Here is a 21,084-nt window from a genome sequence, read left to right as displayed (position 1 = left end):
ATGAGGCATATTCCAGCATCGAGTGCATGCACTTCTAAATTAATGAACTAAAAGTTTCATGCCTTTTATTTGTGATGTCCCTAACACAGGAGAATTTGTGACTATATATGGGTGTGCAGAGAAGAGATTGCAACTGACATTTTGAGCAAACACAAACAGAGCAAACAGAGCAAAGATAGGCATGACTGGTTGTTCCAACAAGCATCAGACAATTTTGCAATGTCTATGCAAGTCTGAACTCTCTCCAACCTTCAACTAGCTATATAAAACCATCCCACCCAAAACCTCTGATTTTTAGTTCTGAATTGCTTTTTTACATCACTGCCACTGTTTAACAAATAAACGGGACCCCCTAGAAGAAAAAAGGTCAGGCATCTTATTGTAATGAATCAAAATTACAAATATTTTATTGGTAATTTAGTATGTTTACACTGTCTGAACCACAGAAGTTGCTATTTTAAGTGACCACAGAAGCTGAAATATAGAATTATTTTATACAGCTATACAGAACAATTTAAAAAAATCCTTTTAACATTATTTCAGTACGTACAACATTCTCTGGCTAAGCCAACAGTGTGTTGATTAAGCGCTGTTCGGGACACTGAAATGCCACAGCTCACAGCAGATGCTCTATAACAATCAAATTTTGCATTTGATTCTCTGAGGTGTAGTACCAGTGTATCATCAGTTCAGTCCACCCAATCTGAAATGCCCTCTCTTAACTTCGAAAGAGCTGTGTGCAGGCAGAATTCAGAGCAGCTGGGGAAGTAAAATCTAACTACTATCATCTGAAGGCCAAAACACAGAAATGTGATGCAGTTTCTTACAAGTTTAATTTTTTCAGCTTGAGCCATTCTGTGTCAACTCTTCAGACCATTGGGACAGATGAGTCTGTCACACCACTCTGGGCAAGCACATAGAACTCCTATGAATATGCATGTGCCTCTCTGCAGTTGTTCTGCTCCCTGTAACCCTCTGTTTGAGGCTTAGACAGCCTTTGACTGGCCATTTTACCCCACAAGATGATTTTACCCTCTTTTGGTAACTTTTCTAAACAAATCCTTTGTACAAAAAAAAAAAAAAGGTATTTAGCTTTTTTTATTCAAGGTAGCAAATGTCAGCTACGTTTTTTAAAGAGCTATTGCTGTGTCCAATTCTGCTCCAACAGAACTGAATGGTTAAACATTCATGATTTCAGTGAATGGAGGAATAGATGTGTACTGAGGACTTCAGAAAACGCCTGTGGTGAGTATTAAGAGATTTAATCTTAGCTGTATAAGAGCAGAGGTTTTGAAAATTTTTATTACAGGAAATGACAGCTTCAGTAAAAATGCTGCTTTGAAAAATACTGCAAAAAAGACAAAAAGTGTACTAATACATATATATTAACTCCAAAAAGTGGTCAGTATATATGGTGTTTATTTGCAAAACCTAAATGTCTGACTTAGCAGAACTTGTCTTAACAAAGTATTAGTTGATGAAAAAATGAAAAATATGTGACACAGTTGCTAATACAACAGCTATATTTTAAATAAAAATAACAATAATATATATGTACAATATTGTAATGATATAAGTTGATGAAAATAACACTGATCAGTATCAAACTTAAGATTTGACTGATTATCCATCCTTAACAGATGAAATGCATTTCACAGAAATAGATGCAGGCAGGGTGAAGTGAAGTGATATTCACAGCTTACTGTGAGAAAGTTACCATGAAAGTTAAGGTAAAAAATGTAAAGAACAAAACTTTAAATAGATTTATGTTTATAAAAGTTCAGTATTATAGCAGTTGGGTGCATGTGCTGCAGAAAGATGGTAACAGCAACCCAATGGTAGACAACATACACACTTGCACACATGCACACACACGCAAACACACATGTGCCCATGCTCAAATGCATGTGCATAAGTCCTCAGCTTGATTACACAAGCATACACTTACTAGCTTTTGATGGGGGCAACACCAGGAATGGGGTTCACCTCTCCTGTTTTTAGCTGTCTACAAGGTAGCTGGAGCTACCTAAAGTCAGATGAGATGAAACCCATTTCAGGTAACATCAGCTGAACATTTTCATGAAAACTGTTTTCATCCTGAGCATATTTAAGGCATTTTATTAAAAAATCTGAAGTTAATCAAGACTGGAAAAAAAAAAGGTAAAAATCCTTACATGTGAAATTTTGAAATTAAAAAAAAAAATCCTGAGTTTTGATAAATATTTTTATTGTAATAAAATACCATGCCTATTGAAAACATATCTTTTATGAAAGCATGTTATATGACATTTTTTCTTGAAAAACTCATGCCTTAATGCATGAAATATGTTAATAAGTGTTTGGGGACATCTGTAACAAATCAATAGGAAATGAAAAGCCAAAGAATGACCTGTCATGTATGTACAAAACGTGCATTGCTCCCGGCAACGCACATCATGTTTACTACAGGTGTTTTTATCTTTCTGTTTTCTTACAGGGTCCTGCCCGTATTTTAATACTTTATAATTAATTACGCTTCACTAAACTATTTACAGAAGCAGAAATTAATCACACATCTTCTTAAGCCCATAAATATGGAACTACAGATGTAGAACATATTTTAAAACAGTATGAAGACGAGTGTGCTACATAGTACTGTTCTCTAGAAGTACAGTTAGTGAATTATTTTCTTTATTAATATTTAAATCTAAATTAAAATAGAAGTTCAAATTCTCCCTCTGTTTTCCTTGGTTATATTTTTTCCACCTGCTATTTCTAACGGATTTTGCCCCAAGAGAGTATTTGGATTGCAAAAAGTTATCGCAAAAGTATCTCAAGTAAAGAACCATCAGGTTCTTGAATGCCCACTGTTTACACAGGATAGAATCAATTAATTTTCAGTTAAAAATAGCTGATTTCCAATACTAGCCATCGTTTGTATGGTTCTAGTAGTATTGATTTTTGCTTTTGGTGTATTTTTCTCTCCTCTGCTGTCATTAAACAGGAATAACATGGAAACAGTGAAATGGACCATACTTGAAGTGCTGTCAAATGCAATGAACATGCACAGTGGTTACAGAATGGTATTTACAGAAGCCTTGGGAAGTTCCTTCTAACAATAATAGGTGAAAACAATCATCAGAGTGAAATGCACTTTTGACTTGACTGCATCCTTTAATATTTTCACTAGCTACCTCTGTAATACCCCCAATAAAAATTCTAGTTTTTTACATTTAAACTTCTATTACAAAGTATTTCATGTTTTATTAAAAAAAAACCAACACAATAGTGATGGCACTTAATCTGCTCTATAAAAGATAATACATTGAGTTACATATAATAATGGCTTTGATCCAATTAATGTTATATTATACTGCTTAGTAATTACTGTGACTTCAGTTCCTACAACTGTTACAGTGAATACAAATGATCATTTAATGTACAGGAAGTGGGGATCATTTGGAAGTGCTCATTCAGAAGTATTCAAGTGCTAACAATGACTTGTTCTTTCTACGCTTTTCTTCATGTTCCATAAATGACGATTTCATAAATGTCCATGTTTTTCAACATGAGACAGTTTTGGGGCAATTTTTTTTTTTACGCTCTTTTTTTGTGCAAACACAAAACTAGATTTTTCTAAATGCTACCATCTCATTATAAGTAATTCCTACTTTTACTTAAAAAGGCACCAGCATTAATGTGAGAGAATATACCTTTTATGCTTGTTTTATGAAGAGCTGTACTTGTTACTGGAGCGGAAATTATCATATCCGTGATCATTCGCTTTGAACTTTAAACAAGACTGCCTTTCCTCCAGGGACAACAGGTCTTTGGATTGGCACCAGCAACACAAGCATGACTGTTAAAATAAAAGGAATAAACATTTTACATTCTTTTCTTTCGCACATGTGGCAAAACGTCCTGAAAAGGTGCCCTTCTTCAGTGGTACAGTAGGAAATAACAAACGTGCAAGCTGCCATTTTGTGATTATAGCGTAAGCAAAGAAATGAGGTTAAGCTCTGCATTGCTTAAATGGCCACTAATTACTGGGATGCCCCATTAGCAACCTGAGTGCTGGAGGGCAGGAAGAGTTATATTGAGTTATATATAATAATGGCCACACACATACCGCTTCGAGTCTGGTCTGCAATTCTAAATGCATCTTGTTGTCCTTTCTCATATAGTCTTTCTTGGAAAAAACGTATGCACAGTAATCTATACTTTCTAAGCAAGATGCTGCTATTTAGTTGATTTTTTTGAGAGGGGAAAAAAGAGAACTAAATAGTAGAATGGTGAAAACCTAAATACAGTTCATACATTTACTATATGTACTGCAGATCTATTGCTGATGCTACTGACTGGCCTTTTGGGTGCTGGAAGTCCATCTGGGATGCTGTGCACCCACTTGTTTCCACGCTGAGGATGCTAGAGATCTCTTACACGCTCTCAGCTCCAGTGACTCCTTTGAGAGCTGGCAATGTAGACAGGGAAGACAAGACTGACACTAAAGCTTCTGCAACATGTGTCAAAATTATGCCTTTGTCACAATTATGTGGGAAATACCCTAACGCTACTAGATGTAGAACTGACTGGCTTCTGACAGAAAGACACAGCCAGTAAGGAATTTACACAGCCAGGAAATAAACCTAGCAGTGGACAATGGTTAAATGCTTGGCATGAAAAGAAAAATCTAAGAATTTGTGGTAGGCAATGTAAGAACCCTGATACAGTGTCTGAAGACAGCAAGGGGCCACAGAAAAGTCCAAATCTGGACATTTTCTGAGCAGACATGAAGGCTGAAGGACTGATGGGCTTCAATCCACACATGATCCAGAGCCTCAAATCGTGCATAGAGAATTAGTGCCCAGGACTATTCACTCAAACCAAGGCAAAGCTATGAGCAGGTCTATCTCATAAGATGTTGGCATTGGAAAGGGATGAGTGGATTACACCCTCTGCCTTACATAACCGCACTCAGTCAGGATGGGGGGAACTCGGGGTCAGCGCCCTCCCCGCTGGGTTGCAGAGGATATGGCTACGTGAATCTCTGCAGCACAGTCCGAGTCTGCTTTGTCAGTGCTCTCAAAGTGGCTGGGTGCCAGCTCCAGTCAGGAAGTGATGTAGCACTGATTAGCACGGTGCCAAGAGGGTTTATTGTACACTCCTCTCTTTTGCTTTCTCTTTTTGTCCCTATGAATCCTTAATTTCTTTCTATGTAGCTTCAGTAGGAGAGGGAGAGAACGCCTACGATAACCCAGTTAAAATTTAAAGTAAAATTTAATGACCATTTAAAGTGCTTTGTGCATGTTAAGGAATGAATTTTACTGCTGACATCATCTTTTAACCAGAGGAGCAGCTCCCAGGAGCCTCTTACCTTAAAGCAGTTTTGGAATCTTTTGCTCACCAAATACAGAGCTATCGGATTGATGCAGGAATTCAGTGAAGCCATGTTAATACCGATGTAGTCCATCACAAGAAAAAAGCTGTGTGGAAATTAAAGTAAGTGATATAATTCTCGTTTTCTCTGAAAAGGCTTAGTAGAGGTTTACAACTATGAAAATTAGACTCAGCTTCACTCAACCCAGACTAACTATTAAACGTAATAGTAAAGGGGCTTATATCAATAGGATTAACTCATGGCGGTAACAATTGTGCTCAATAGTAAAGTCTGAGTCAGCAGACCATTCTCATGAAGTAATTTCAGAAGATCCAACCACCTTAACTTGGTGGGAGGAAATATTCATGAGGTTTTCTTCACAGATTTAATCCTAGCTGTTCTGTTGAAAGAGAAAACAGGGACAGAAATTCCCCCTCTGCCCTCATAATGCCACAAGACAGTAGGACAGTCCCAAAAGGAATCAGGAAGAAGACAGGGCAAACAGGGATTCCTCATAATTTTCTGACTCTGCTACTGGAGTGAAACCAGAGTGTCCTGGATGAAGCAGCAGGGAAAACTTCAGACACACACAGTAAGGCAGTTCATTAGGAAATCCAGCTGTGCTTTACAGAGAATGTCAGCAGTGCACAGGCATTATATTTTTGCAGTCTCACCTTAGAAGTTCACATCTGTTGGGGTCCTTCTGATCATAAATAGTGAGTTTCAATATTCTGCTTAAGTGAAGCGGGAGCCAACATAAGGCAAAAACAAGTACCAGACAGAACACGGTTTTGGCCACCTCACGTCTCTGAAAAAGAAGATTGGACAGAACAGTGTTATAGTTTCTGTCTCTCGATTGTTGTTGTCTTCTAATATCCAAATGTTTAATGAACAAAAAAACAAAAACCCTATCAAAATAGGAGTTAGGAGAACATCAAATACCTTATTTTCTTGGAATATGTTCTTAATTTTTCCATTGTTTTAGATGTCTTGCACTGATTCTCTGTATCTCTAATTTTAAAAAGCATGACTAATAATATGAAAAATCAAGGACAAGAAAACAGTCATTTAAATTAAAATTAAGAACATATTTGTCTCCCCAATCACTTTAAAATACCAGATTGTTTTCAATTGCATTTTCTTGTGCTTTGATCTCAGGTCTTATTTTAAATGCCCCAAGAGATTTCAATTAGCGCTTTAATGAGGTAAGAGGAAAGGAGCACAAATACACATTATAGTACAAATGTAGTTTAATTCTAGTGATGTATGATGTTGGTGTCTGGTGCATTACCAACTTGGAATGTATTTTGGAATACGTTTTTTTCTGCTAACATATACTACTAACCTCACTATAGTTCAGCATAAAATTGCTTCAAAATAATTAACAATTTTATACCACCAGCTTCTAGATTACAGCACTTCAGTTTTCATTACAAAATATCCAGTTCTCATTATTGTGAAGAAGAAATAAAAACTATAAAACCCGAAGGATTAACACCAAACAAGAAGAAAACAGTTTTGTGATTGTCAGTTAAAATCTTAGGTTTCTGAGGGCTCTGATGTACATACATACATACATATATATATGAGTTCAGCAGCACCACTGCTGGGAAACTTGTACTTAACTAGTAATCTTGAAGTCATCATACAAGAACAGAATAATGATGTGGTAGTAAAGTCAGTAAAGGTATTACTGTCATCCTCTCTACAGTCAGCAGAGTTGTCAGGGGTAAATTTTTACCTGTTTTAAGTGGTCATTTAATGCAATCTGCATCCCACTTTTCTTTCGTAACATCTCACAGGTCATGAGAGTATAGAACAATGCTGTGATAGCCAGCGGCAAACAGAAGTAAAAGCTGAACAGCCACCAGTCTTTAGCTTGCTTGTAAAACTAGAAGGAAAACAAAAGCAAAAAACATTGTTAGGAGTTGAATGCTGAGCATTTTGGAAAGTATGCTATAACTAATTGGTTGGTCTGTCCTGAAAAACATCTTTATAAGGTGTACATTACAGATGAGAAAACAGGACAAGACAGTAACATGCCCAAAGCCCACAAATAGACAAAAGTTTCTGAATGCTCCTCTTCTAACTGATATACTTCAGAAATTTGTCAGTATTTCATCTAAACATTATATTCACCTATGTTTCACATACACTTGTGCACATTCCAATCCATGCAACACTGAGAAGATCTAAAGAACTGTTCTGGAGATTTTATAAACCTCCCTGTCTTACCGTCATAAAGGATGTTTTCTGTGTGGGGTGAAGCAGACAGATTCTAAGATCCTTTCCTCTGTACTCCATCGTAATCATATCAAACGCAATAGCTTCTGGAACGGCCAATATCACCGATATAACCCAGATCAGTACAATTTCAACAGCAGTCCACTTTGGCACTCCAATTCCTTTAATGCGACTCCAAGAAGCAACTGCTCGGTACCTGAAGCAACACCACGTATTTGCAAATTTAAAATATGAGAAAATCCACCCAGTTTAACTGGCTTAAACTCAGCTTATTTGCATTATATCAGCTGAGTGGAAAGGCAAATTTGAGCTAATGCCCGTATTGAAAAGAAATTATAGAGTTTGATGAAAAAATGGATCTCACCTATCTATACTGAGGGCACACAAACTCAACACTGTGATGCCCACTGATGCTTTTTGAATGAAGGGTACTAATTTGCACATTTCGACACCGAAGGGCCAGTCCTCTGCAAGCAGCTGTGAAAAGAAAACAACTATTAGAAATGAAATATTTTTAAAAAATAATTCCTGAAGCTGAAACATTTTGTCTTGATTTTCTTTTCCACCATGTAAAACTTAGTCAAGAAGAACCTTTTCACAAGGGAACCTCCATGGTGTGTGTCCTAAAAACTAGGCAGTAGCTTCACAGTCACTCCTTGGCTGGGCAAGGATATGCATAAAGGCTTAGTCCTGACTTCTTAAGCTCTGCAAAATCCACTCGTTTTGCTTCTAACAATGACTGAAAAGGTGAGGATTTCCCTTGTCTTTGCATTGGCTTTATCTGCCTTGAGTGTGCACTGTTTTTCTTATATGTTCCAAGTAACTCTCTATTTACTAGAAATACAGAAAATTACTTGAGACTGATCGGAGCTGGGACGAAGCCAACAAGTGCACATCTAGGGTGGGGTTTATTTGAAGCTTGGTGTCTAAACTCCCTCATCTGAGAAGTCAGGCAACACTGGAGAGCAATGTATCCCATAGTTTTTAGCTGACGTCTGATAACAAAAGAAGGGACTCACTGGACACTCAGGGAGCCTAAACAGCTAGTTTGAACTAAATGTTTCACAGCAGGTAAAGGCAGATCAGATGAATCCTGCACTGAAGATCTTTATTGACCAGTTTTCCAATGATTCTGTACTACAATACCGAAAGGACCGTCTGCAGATTCAGCATACCTGTAAGTGCCATGGAATAAGGAAAACAGCACAATGAATTTTAGGTTGGTTCAATTGCTCTTTGGGTCATACACTTTAATGGAAATCTTCTGTCACAACTCCCAGTGCTGTACATTTTACCTGACTTAGGGGACAAGACTTACTGGACACAGAAAGCACCTTCCTCACAGCTGATTACCTTTTTTAGGTACTCAATGACTTTTTTGCCTCAGTCTTCACTGGCAAGTGCTCTAGCTTCACCACCCAAGTTGCAGAAGGCAGAGGCAGGGACTGGAAGGATGAAGAACCGCCCACTGTAGGAGATCAGGTTCAAGACCATCTAAGGAACCTGAAGGTGCACAAGTCCATGGGACCTGATGAGGTGAATCCACAGGTCCTGAGGGAACTGGCGGATGAAGTTGCTAAGCCACTATCCATCATTTTTGAGAAGTTGTGGCAGTCTGGGGAAGTTCCCACTGACTGCAAAAGGGGAAACATAACCCCCATCTTCAAGAAGGGAAAAAAGGAAGACCCGGGGAACTACAGGCCAGTCAGTCTCACCTCTGTGAGATCACGGAGCAGATCCTCCTGGAAACTATACTGAGGGACACGGAAATCAAGGAGGTGATTGGTGACAGCCAACATGGCTTCACTAAGGGCAAATCATGCCTGACAAATTTGGTGGCCTTCTACGACAGGGTTAGAGCACTGGTGGATAGGGGAAGAGCAACTGATGTCATCTACCTGGACTTGTGCAAAGCATTTGACACTGTCCCGCACGACATCCTTGTCTCTAAATTGGAGAGACATGGACTTGACGGATGGACCACTCGGTGGATAAAGAATTGGCTGGATGGTCACACTCAAAGAGTTACAGTCAATGGCTCAGTGTCCAAGTGGACACCAGTGACGAGTGGCGTTCCTCAGGGGTCGGTACTGGGTCCGGTCCTGTTTAACATCTTTGTTGGCAACATGGACAGTGGGATTGAGTGCGCCCTCAGCAAGTTTGCCGACGACACCAAGCTGTGTGGTGCGGTCGACACGCTGGAGGGAAGGGATGACATCCAGAGGGACCTTGACAGGCTTGAGAGATGGGCCTGTGTGAACCGCATGAAGTTCAACAAGGCCAAGTGCAAGGTCCTGCATGTGGGTTGGGGCAATCCCAAGCACAAATACAGGCTGGGCAGAGAATGGATTGAGAGCAGCCCTGAGGAGAAGGACTTGGGGGTGATGGTTGATGAGAAGCTCAACATGAGCCGGCAGTGTGCGCTTGCAGCCCAGAAGGCCAACCGTATCCTGGGCTGCATCAAAAGCAGCGTGGCCAGCAGGTTGAGGGAAGTGATTCTGCCCCTCTACTCCGCTCTCATGAGACTCCACCTGGAGTACTGCATCCAGCTCTGGGGCCCCCAACATAAGAAGGACATGGAGCTGTTGGAGCAAGTCCAGAGGAGGGCCATGAAGATGATCAGAGGGCTGGAGCACTTCTCCTATGAAGACAGGCTGAGAGAGTTGGGGCTGTTCAGCCTGGAGAACAGAAGGCTCCAGGGAGACCTTCTAGCAGCCTTCCAGTACCTGAAAGGGACCTACAAGAAAGCTGGAGAGGGACTTTTTACAAGGGCACATAGTGACAGGACGAGGGGGAACGGTTTTAAACTGAAAGAGGGTAGATTTAGATTAGATATTAGGAAGAAATTCTTTCCTGTGAGGGTGGTGAGACACTGGACCAGGTTGCCCAGAGAAGCTGTGGCTGCCCCCTCCCTGGCAGTGTTTAAGGCCAGATTGGATGAGGCTTTGAGCAACCTGGTCTAGTGGAAAGGTGTCACTGCCTGTGGCAGGGGGGTTGGAACTAGATGATCTGTAAGGTCCCTTCCAACCCAAACCATTCTGATTCTATGATTCTATGAACTGTTTGCCTGCAGCTTCAGTTTAGAAACACTTAATCTTTGTACTCCGCTGTGAGCTGCGCTAATGGCTCAAAATACAGCACAGCAGCAGCCAAATCTTCCAGTTCCTCATAAAAACAAGACTCTCCAGGACAGAGGTTATGCCAAGAAATAGTTGCAATCGTTATACACAAAAGTAAACTTTCTGAGTTTCTGTAACTAGTTACATTATCTAAGCCCATCTCTGTTTTTCATAACTTTCTTTAAATGAGGCCTCTATCTGTTGCAGATAGAGGGCTACAAAATGTAAAAGGAGAGGAAAGAAGAATGATAACTCCCCAAAAGAGACTGCAAAATCTTTCCCTTGGCTGAGGTCTCCTCAGACATCTCATTTAACAGGCATGGAAGAAAAGAAGAAATAGATCATCACACTGTACAGATTTTATTGGGGACCAAAACGATTGAAGATAGACACAGGGTTGCCTGCTCATGTTGGTTTGGTTCAGCAAAGTCCTTAAGCACACATACATGTGCATCTAAGGATAAACAGTTACATGGCCCACAACAGTTTTTGAAAAGCCCTGATATAATTTAAGTATAATTTTATTTAAACACAAAGGCAGTTAAGTACATTTCATGACTGTGCGCTTTTGGAAATCCCTATGAAGTGCCCACCAGTATTTTCAGATACCAGAATACCTTCAAAAATCTGCTTTAGTCCTGTGCTGAAATGGGATTTTTAAAAGAAGAGCAGTAGGAAAACCGTAAAGTGGCCCAGTTTTGATATATTTCTTCAATGATCTACTTAAGTAAGACAAAGAGTATATATAATGCTTCTGCAGAAGCGAAGCAGAAAAACAAATTCTAAGGATTTATGTTTCTTGAGAATTTTATGGAAAGTAATAAAGCAGAGGAAGTAGGGATGAGGTTGTAACATCCATACAGTATCTTTTGCTTATGTGATGTGGGAAAATAACTCAGTCTGCAATTAAAGTCTTTTCAGTAAAGCCTCTCCCTGAGACTTCTTTTGAATTGCTGTAAGGGAGCGATAGCAACCAACTACTATTAAAATTGCAATGTGAATAATTACAGGTGTTCTAAATGTACACTCTACAGAATCAAATGACACCTGGACTAATTTAATTTCTATCAATCAGGCAGCGAATCTCCAGCATACCACACCTAGTTGCTATAGAAATCAAGGGCTGGGTAGCAAGTATATTGTATACTTGTTTATAGTATCTATTGTATATTGTACATGTGTATATATTAAACCAGAGATGACTCATTAAAATAGCACTTCAAAATTAAAATATTTTTTTCTTCATTGAACTAAAATTCAGAACTTTGGTCAAATTTCTGTTGGCAGATTCTGTTGAAGACTTTTATCTGCGACTAGCTGGTCTATGTGCAAGACACTCCCTGTCTTTCTTCCCTAAAATCACAATGCTTCAGCCACACGACGGAGATTTCCCTGAACTAATGCTTATCTCTCAGGGGCAGACAGTCACACCTGTGCTCCAAGCTGACTGGATTTGAGCCAGCTCCAGTTTGGGAGCCATATGGCTGGATTATAATGGGGCTGCACACGAGTGAAGGCAGTCTACTGAGAGAAAGGGTGCATTAGCTTGGGTTTAGTGTATCATCAAAATATTACTTGCATTCAGCCAGCTTAAATCAGGGGCAGGAATGGACACACAGCTGTCTGCATTGGATTGGAAAAACATGTCCTTTATCTCTTGCAGCTGATGTATTGTGAAATTTGAGCGTTTTAATGCATGAGTCACAAGTTTCTCTACCATGGTATTGCAAGTGGTTAATGACATGCTTTGCAGCAAAAGCTTGAAAACATTAAGAAAGTAAAAGGGAAAAGGTAGAATGTTTTACTTGCAGAACTATGCTTCCTTGTTGGTTCTTCCTGTCCTCTGTATTATCATCTCCTCAAAACACTGCCTTAAAGTACACTGTAAAGTATTCAGGAGCATCATATTTGTGGACAAGAGCAATGATTATTTTTAGTGAAGTATAGATGTAGTCTAATACAATTTTCTTATGATCCAGAATAGGGTATTTGTACAAAGAGTGCCATTTTTCAAATGACAAATGACTTAGAGCCATGAGATGCTGCCAAGTGGCAGCAAAGAGAAAAATAATATTGCATTTTCATCAGTAAAATGCCAAGAGAAGTCTACCACTGGCTGTATTCCCAGTGACCTTTTCCAATGTTTTATGGTCACTTATTTTACACGGGCAAAGTTTTAACTGCTAAGCCACACAAATGTGTTGAAGATGAAATGAAATAGAACGAAAGGAAAGGGAACACTTTGCATAATGAAGTGAAATCATACTTAAAAGAACTAATACATCTGATGCACGCTTTCTCAGACCAGACACAGATCTGAGCCTAAACTGATGTGAAAGCTGCACAGCTATGAAAGTAGCCCCAAGAGATGTTGTGACTCAGAGACACACCTGTGTATTGCAATTCCTGCCCTACTTCCTCTTGGTTGTGTAGGAACAGAAAGATGTTTGTAATCTGTTGCTGGAATACGCCAGCATGCGAGCACGATACGCTGCTCTCAATGGCTCAGCTGCTGTGGCCACCAGCCACAAGGCTGATGCCACGGCTCCAACCCACTACTGTTGACTTTCTGCAGTCGGGCACAAAGAAGGAGCAAAGCGTGCACTTATTTAGGTCAGTGTCCTAGTCCCGAGCAATGACTGTACATGGAAACGCAGAGCAGGAATTCATACTTCCTCCCAGCTGTGCGTTCACAGCAAGTCTAGTTCACAGGACGATAGGACTCGATTTTCATAATTATGAATTGTGGAGTTACACAGGAAATCAGACATGCAACTGTGCACCTAGTTCACAAGCAACATTTTTACAATATATCTGTGAAATGAGGTCATGCAGATGAAGTATTTTTCAGTATTTCGTAGGAGCAAGCATTTTTCAAAACAGGAAATTTGCCCAGGAAATTAAGCTTATAGTCAGGGATAAATCAGACAACATCACAAAACTTATTAATATTTAACAATAATTCTGATGTTAGGGTGGGGATCTTCCCTCAAGAGAAGGAAATATATTTCCCGCTTCCTAGTTAAGCTAAGAATGTCTTACTGATCTGTCCAATAAACAGTGTAAATCTTAACGAGGCATGCAATTTGTTTCTTGTCCTGTGTCTTTATTAGTAACTTCTGCTCAGAAACTTCATTTAAAAAAAAAATACTTAATTAAGACCAAGTAATATCATACAGACATCTTGAAAATGACAGAAACCTCATAATGGGTTGTCAAAGTAAAAAAAAATCTGCAATTTCACAATCCCAGTGAAAGGACTGCGTCAAAAGTAACCATTAAGCCGTGCTGCTTGTCAGATTGGGAAGCATAAACACAGCATAGAAGCAAAAAACAAGAAGATGAAAACTTGTTTTGGAATTTGTCACATGCATCTTTTAAATGCATGTATACACAACAAATGTATACATAATGAAAAAACTACTCTAAATTTACATATCTATACTGACATAATCTAACGTATTTCAGTTTGGAGATCCATCATGAAAACTATTTAGGTGTACTTTCAACAATGTACAGACATTTCCCCTACCCCATATATTGGACTTCAGAGTAGATTGTTCCCATCTAAATACAGAACAAAGTCACCCCCCATTGCCTGTAGAGTCTAGACAGGTTCCTTGACTGGACAAGTCAGATCTTTCTTAAGTGCCTATAAGCTGCATTTGTTGACCATAAAGGGTTCCTAAGCAAACTAAACTTATAACTTAATATCGTCAGAGATCAATAAACTTCGTGTATGAAGTTCCAAGATGAACTTTGCAAGACCTCAAGTGGTTCAGATGTTGAAAGAAATGAAATAATGCTTTTCTCCCAATAAAATGGTTGTTATCACCAACACCAGAAGGACCAGTGGCCAAGAGCTGTAATAAGGAATAGTAACAATGTTTAGATCTAAAGACAAGCACCTTTACTTTTTTGGAAAGTTAGGAAAAGATTGGCTTTATCATTCTGTGATGCATGCCCTATGGGTACTTTCATTACAAAAGTTAGTACGGTCATCACAAAGACATTTCCATGGAAACCCTGCCTTTTTCAGAGCACAGCTGGATTAACAAAGGGGCCAGTTTGTGTCTGCATGGGATATGCAGTCCCTAGTCTGGTCTTTTTTATCTTTCCAGTGCTTGGCAATGCTATATAATGTTAACTATACTTTTTATGTAATCCCTGAAATACATTACCGAAAAAAAATCATTGCCTACAAAGCTGACTTTGGCCTTCGATCATTGGCTTGGATAAAGACCAGTTTTTGTTCCTTCCCTGGAAATTTTTTTCTCCGCTCTTCCGTTATGCTCTGAGCTAAAGGAACTTGTGACAGTATTTCCAGGTAGATATTCTTCCTCAGTCATTTGTGTCATAGCAAATTGATAGTCAGAGTTTAGAAAGCCACACAAGAGCGTGCAGAGGATAGGTTTTTCCACCTGTTAAAAATCCATTGGAACGTGACAATAAATTGGATTTAATATAAGAGAATAAATATTCCAAAATGAGAGAGAGATGATGTCTATATATCAGAAGAGAAAGCATGTTATTATATTATTTGATTACAGCTTTTTTAAGTCTATGTTCCTATCTCATTACACATATATGCATGAGAAGCAGAGCCAATTGGAATTTCCAGTCCTGATGTTGTTTTGGTGTCTCACACATTGGAGTTACCAACTTTATCGATTTGGGAAACTGAGCATAAGCCTTCCAGAACTGCAGACCTGTATTGTCAGGTGTACAAGCTGCGAGTGTCTTGTCTTCCAAAGATTAAGTGCAAAGGAGGACACAAAAAGCTCACTGACTACCTACTCTATCCTTCTGCTCCTTATGTTCACACTTTTAATTGGTGTTTGTGGCCTCAAATTAACAAAGACATGCTTACTTAGTCTGTTTAGTGAAGCAGTTGACCAGGCATAGGACCACTTTCACATCCCATTAGTAGCAATTTTCTGAAGTATCTACACTGCCACAACATTATGTACTGCCAAATGATTGTCTCAGACTTTACTTCCCATTCTGCAGTTCTGGGGGTACCACCAAAGCCAGATTGTTTAACAGGACCCTGAATGCCGAAAAGGTCTTCCAGGTTCTGCACGCTGGAACTGAACGCCCCTCAAAACCTCATTTCATACCCAGTTTCCTGACTGTGTGACAAATTCCAATACTTTCTATTTTCTACTGAATGTACTGATCAATACTCAAATTTATCAAGTGCAATGGGCTAATTAGCATCTTACACATTCTACTGCATTTGTCTCACAATCTAGATAACATCTGCTTTTCTTCAGATACCCTCAATTTAAGAGATGTAAATTTTCATTTCTGTATTTTTCCTCAGCTACTTACATATGTATTCACTTAACACATAGTCACAGGGGACATCTTTTGCAGTTATCACCTTTAATAGCTAATAAAACGCTGCTCCTAGTGCGAATTCTGAGTATTCTCTTACGGGTCTGCCTGGAAAGTGTTCGCAGACACTTTCACACTTTCTACTAAAAGTGTTGTTGAGTAAACTGCTGGCATTTTATTGACATGAGAAATTCTCTCACACTTTTTCACGCAGCTGTCTAACTGAGGATCTGGTAGCAATTCTGAAGATCCGTTTCATCCAGTTTAAAATTGTTTCAAATTTCAAGTTACAACTGTTAAGTATCCTTGATTTACAAACCAAGCCTCTGCTAGCCCTTGTTTTTCCCATACTGCTGAGTCATTATAGCCAGCTTTTGATTGCATCACTGTGTTCTCCCTCATAAGGTTGCTCTGTGAATGGAATTAAATGGGATATAGAGTTGATAAAAAGTTATCAACTCAAAATACATTCAAACTCTTAATTTTTGATTAAATAAACAATACCTATGATTTTTTTTAACTTACATTCATTCAAAAGTCCTTTTTTAAAATATAGTTTTATTACAGGCTCTTCATTAAGATGAGTAGCAGCATAGGAGGTTTAGCACCTGACAGCTATTACTTAGCTCCCAGCGTTATCAATAGCCCAATGCAAATCCTGGACTTGCAACTGGTATATTATTATTGGTTTGCAATCTGATCTTTTATTCCTCCCACTCCAACCTACTCATAATGATATACTTGATGACAATCAATCAAGATAAGGACTGTGGTATATTATTGCATGTTATCATTAATTTTGAAATAGTGTCATTGAGATTGCAAAGTCTTGTACTGAGCAGCTGTTATTGATTTAATCTTTTTGATTTTTCTGAGAACAGATAAAAAAACTTTTTTGTTCAATATCTTTTTTACAAAAATATATTTTTTCCAAAACAATTTACTTTTAAGTATTTTGTTTCACTAATTCCAGTCTCACTCAGAAGTGTTACACACCTCTCACAAGAACTATGATAAATGTATAGTATGGAAAATACTGAAACTTCAAATCAAAGAACTCCCATGTAATCCAAATTATCCAGCCCGTGAATTTGACACAGTTATGATGCGTTCCGAGTTCCCCGCTTTATAATACTTCAATATGTTAAAAGGATAAATATACAGCATTCTCCCATTTCAACAGCTTCTGGGAGTAATCACTACGGATAGAGAAGACCAAATTCAAAACCCGTCCCTTCAACGTGGTTTCCCAAAGCTGAAAGTAACAAACCCTTGAGTTTAAAACCATGCATATGAAGTGAGGAGCATGCTTTCATGTTCAGTTTATGCAGTAACTGATGGGAAGATGCCTTGTTACTTCAAGCATCCCTCCCAAGAGTGCTGATCGTAACTAGAGGCTGGATTCAATCACCCATCGAATCCCTAAGGACAAATGGACTGCGCAAGCTGGGTAGATGAGACAGAGGTTGTACTCCTGTGGCAAGTCTTATCACGTCAAAGGGCAGAGTAAAGAAGGTGCAAGAGCAGCAGGTGTAGCTCACTCCCTCACGGCTGCCCATGCGAAAGGGTTCACAGCTCAGGACAGCATCATGCCTCACAACCACTGGACATATAAAACCAATGCAAATCGCTCAATTGAATGATCTTGGTTCCTCCTGAGAAAAGCTCCCAAGCCACTAGCGGCTGTACAGATCCATGGGAAGTATTTGACTAAATCTGCCCCAGTTGAGCAGGAGGGACTGAGCAGTACACACGGGACAGAATCTTCTGTGCCCTCTCCTCCATTCCTCGGGGGAAAGGAGGGAAGTGACAAATCCATTGTGCATTTATCTGTTGCATTTATTTCCTTTACCCCTGGGACAGCACCTGTTTCCAGGTGACTTTCACAGCCTGGTCACCTCTAGCTGCAAACCTCTGCCCCATTCCCGCCCTGGACAGCCGAGAGGGTTGGGGCTGGGGCACAGAGGTGGTGCCATTTGGGACAACATCTGACTTGAATACCACCCTCCTGCAGGTTTTTGGCATGAGATCTAGTCCCCGGCTGTCTCCCAGCCAGGAAGGGGGCGCGTTTCCCCCCAGCACGCGCGGTAGGGGTGCAGCGAGAAGCCCCGAGGAGAGCCCGCTGCACCCCCGCGTCCGCTCCCGGGCCCATCCCCGCCTCCCCCTCACCTTGTAGACGTTGATGGGGATGTCGATGATGATGTGTAGCAGGTCGCCCAGGGCCAGGCTGGCGATGAGGATGTTGGGGCCGTTCCTCATGCACTTGTTCTTGTAGATGATCCGCAGCAGCGTGGAGTTGCCGATGATGCCCAGGACGAAGACGAGACAGGACACCACCGTGTTGATGTACTTGAAAGTCTCCTTGATCTCCGTCTGCCCCGTGCACATGGGGGGCGAGGCCGAGCGCGGCCGCCCGCCGGCCGCCCCCCCGCCCTTGGGCAGCGCGGCCGGGCGGGAGGCGTTGGGCTCGGCGCCCCGCAGCGCGGGGGTCCCGACCGTCGCGGGGACGGCGTCGGCCGCCGCCGGCGGGCTCTGCCTGCCCGGGCCCGGCGGGCGCAGGGAGCCGTCGCCCTCGGCGGCGGAGCGGCAGCTGAGGAGCAGGAGGAGGAGGGCGGGCAGCCGCCACGGTCGGGGGGCGGGCATGGCGCTGCGGCACGGCCGATATCCCCCGCCGGGCGCCCGCCGCTGTCAGCGCCGACCTGCGCGGAGAGAGGGGACAGGGCGTCAGCTGCGGGGACACCGCGCCCCGCCGGGCGCCGCCATCGCTCCCGCTGCCCGGGGACGGGGACGGGCAGCGATGCCGGCGGTGCGGCCGGCAGAACAGCGTCCGAGCGAAAACCTGCGCGGCGGCTGGGGCGACAAGTCCCCGCCGGCCCGACCTGCTCGGCGCCGCCCCGCTCTGCCCCCCGCTCCTCTCCCCTCACCTCGCTGAGCGGAGCCGAGCCGATCCTCCGCGCCCGCCGCCTGCGGGGCTCTGCCTGGCCGAGCGAGTGAGACGCGCTCCGCCGGTTTCCTTGCTCCGCGCCCGACTGGCTGCCCCCGCCCGGGGCCGGCTGCCGCCGCTTGCCGGCGATGGGCTCCCCGGGCCGCGGAGGCAGGAGGGACGGGCGCTTGCGGCAGGACCCGGCGGCCGTCAGCCGCGCACCAAACCCCGTGGCTAAAGCCGCGCCAGCGGGCTAGGGCCCCCCCCTTTTCTAAAACATTCAACCGCATCTGGCCCATCAGTCACGGCCAGACCCCACCCGCGCCCTCCTCCCCACCCGCCCCGCAGGGCTGCCGCGGAGCCCAGCCCAGCCCAGCCCAGCCCCGCCGGCCCTGCGGTGCCTCCCTTCAGCCGCTTTCAGGGGTCCCCCGCGGCTGAAGTGCTTCGTACCTCGGTACCTACCAGGCGATCTGCCCTGCGACCTGCCCCTTTTGCGGTCCGCCCGCCTCGCCTTGTGCCAGGTTGACCGTGGCAGCTTACAGGAGTAATTTTGCGGGTTTTGAAAGATTTTTTTTAGATCGTTTTTTAGATCTTGTTACAAGTGGTTTTGGCATTGTTAGAGGATGCCTGCGGGGAGGAAGAGGCCTTTTCCCGGCTGTCCTCTCCGAGACGTATTCCCAGTAGCTGGATGCGGGATTTTCCCTCCGCATTTTATTCCCGCGTGCAGACAGCCGCCTTACACATCCAGAGTGGCAAAAATGCTGGAGAAGTGCCACGTTTTAAAGCGTTTCACAAACCAGGATACTTTGTATACTCTTCTTAGGTCAGAAATAGTATTTTGACTGTTCTGAAGTTGCAGTAATCGAGCTTGGTTATCTGGGGTGCCGCTTTGGGCAGCCTCAGCAATGCAGCTGATCTCAGCGAGCTCGTTCCACTCGTTGCGCCCTTCAGTGAAGTGTAAGGAAAGGAGGAAAGAGATTTGTACACGATTTTGTGAAGCCTAAGAACAGCCTCCGAAGGTTGGAAAAAATTACATGTCTAACTAAAAAGAGTTGAATTTAAAGCTGTTTTCCAGCATCCCTATGTACATCTCCCTGATCTTTGTTTTTTTAATCATGCTGGAAGCTAAATCATATGCAGAACATGAATGTATAAATACTTCATTACAGAAGTGACCCACTCACCTACATTATTGACATACTCGTAGGTTTTCTTTCAAACCTCTCCCTAAAATTGCTGGTCTGATCTGTCTCATCTTTCCAGCACCTCCTGCTAGCATCTTCTTGAGCCACTGTAGCAGACAGCCTTTTCCCATCCTCATTCAGCTTCCTTTTCACATCTCCATCCTTGTTTAAAAGCCTGCCATATCAAGCACGTTTTCAATTTAATCACGTTTGATCCATTTCCTAATTTAGGAAATCAGGCACACTAATTTTTTCTTCCCTATTTACATTGCAGTATTTGTGAAATAAAGGCACTAGAGTCACTTCTAAACTGAATGAGGGTAGCTGGAGGTTGATTACACTCCAGCTGGAACACTGATCGTTTCAGGCTCAGGCCTTTTCAGATCCCATTTTGCAGCACTAGGGCCGATTCCTCTACCAATGACACCAGTGTGAACACTGAATTAACCCTATAGTATTCTGAGCCCTGGGGACTTAAAGTCTTCTCAGTTTTCAATTCTGCATTTTCTCAATTTCCAACTCAGCCATCCATAAGTGAACAATGTTTTGCTAAATGCAGTCTTGATTTTTATTAGAAACTCTTGCAAATTAACTTTTATCTTCAAATGCTTTTTACTTGCAAGGTTCTTGCTAAGTCTCAAAGTCTTCTAAGCTGGTCCTGACCATTGAGAAATAGATTGCGACTACACTGAGATATATTTGCTAACATTTTTTGTTAGCGCAACTCCACAAGATATGTTTGCTACTGTTTGGTAGCAACACCAATGCTGTCACTTCCTTCAGCTTCAGAAGTTTTAGTAGTAGCAATTTAGTTTCAGAAAATTTTAGTAATAAGATTAGTACATACAGAACTCTGGGCAGCCGCTGATACCTGAAGTAGAATTACTTTGTAGTATTGCACAAAATTAGTCTATGTGA

The 21,084-nt window shown here is 41.8% G+C and overlaps 1 protein-coding gene across 1 annotated transcript; it reads right to left on the bottom strand.

Moving 5' to 3' along the window:
• Window positions 1-415: 415 nt before the first annotated feature.
• On the bottom strand, window positions 416-19,177 carry EDNRB (endothelin receptor type B). Its single transcript, XM_068425503.1, has 8 exons — window positions 18,984-19,177; window positions 18,229-18,758; window positions 7,965-8,077; window positions 7,592-7,796; window positions 7,098-7,247; window positions 6,031-6,164; window positions 5,354-5,462; window positions 416-3,838 (listed from the first exon to the last, which is right to left on the bottom strand). Exons 2-8 carry the CDS (start codon window positions 18,700-18,702, stop codon window positions 3,707-3,709), a joined length of 1,317 nt encoding a protein of 438 aa, XP_068281604.1. The 5' UTR covers window positions 18,703-18,758; window positions 18,984-19,177; the 3' UTR covers window positions 416-3,706.
• Window positions 19,178-21,084: the final 1,907 nt, after the last annotated feature.

The sequence above is a fragment of the Nyctibius grandis genome, chromosome 2 (assembly GCF_013368605.1).
Source record: "Nyctibius grandis isolate bNycGra1 chromosome 2, bNycGra1.pri, whole genome shotgun sequence".
NCBI lineage: Eukaryota > Metazoa > Chordata > Aves > Nyctibiiformes > Nyctibiidae > Nyctibius > Nyctibius grandis.
This window is presented reverse-complemented; position numbering and strand designations above follow the sequence as displayed.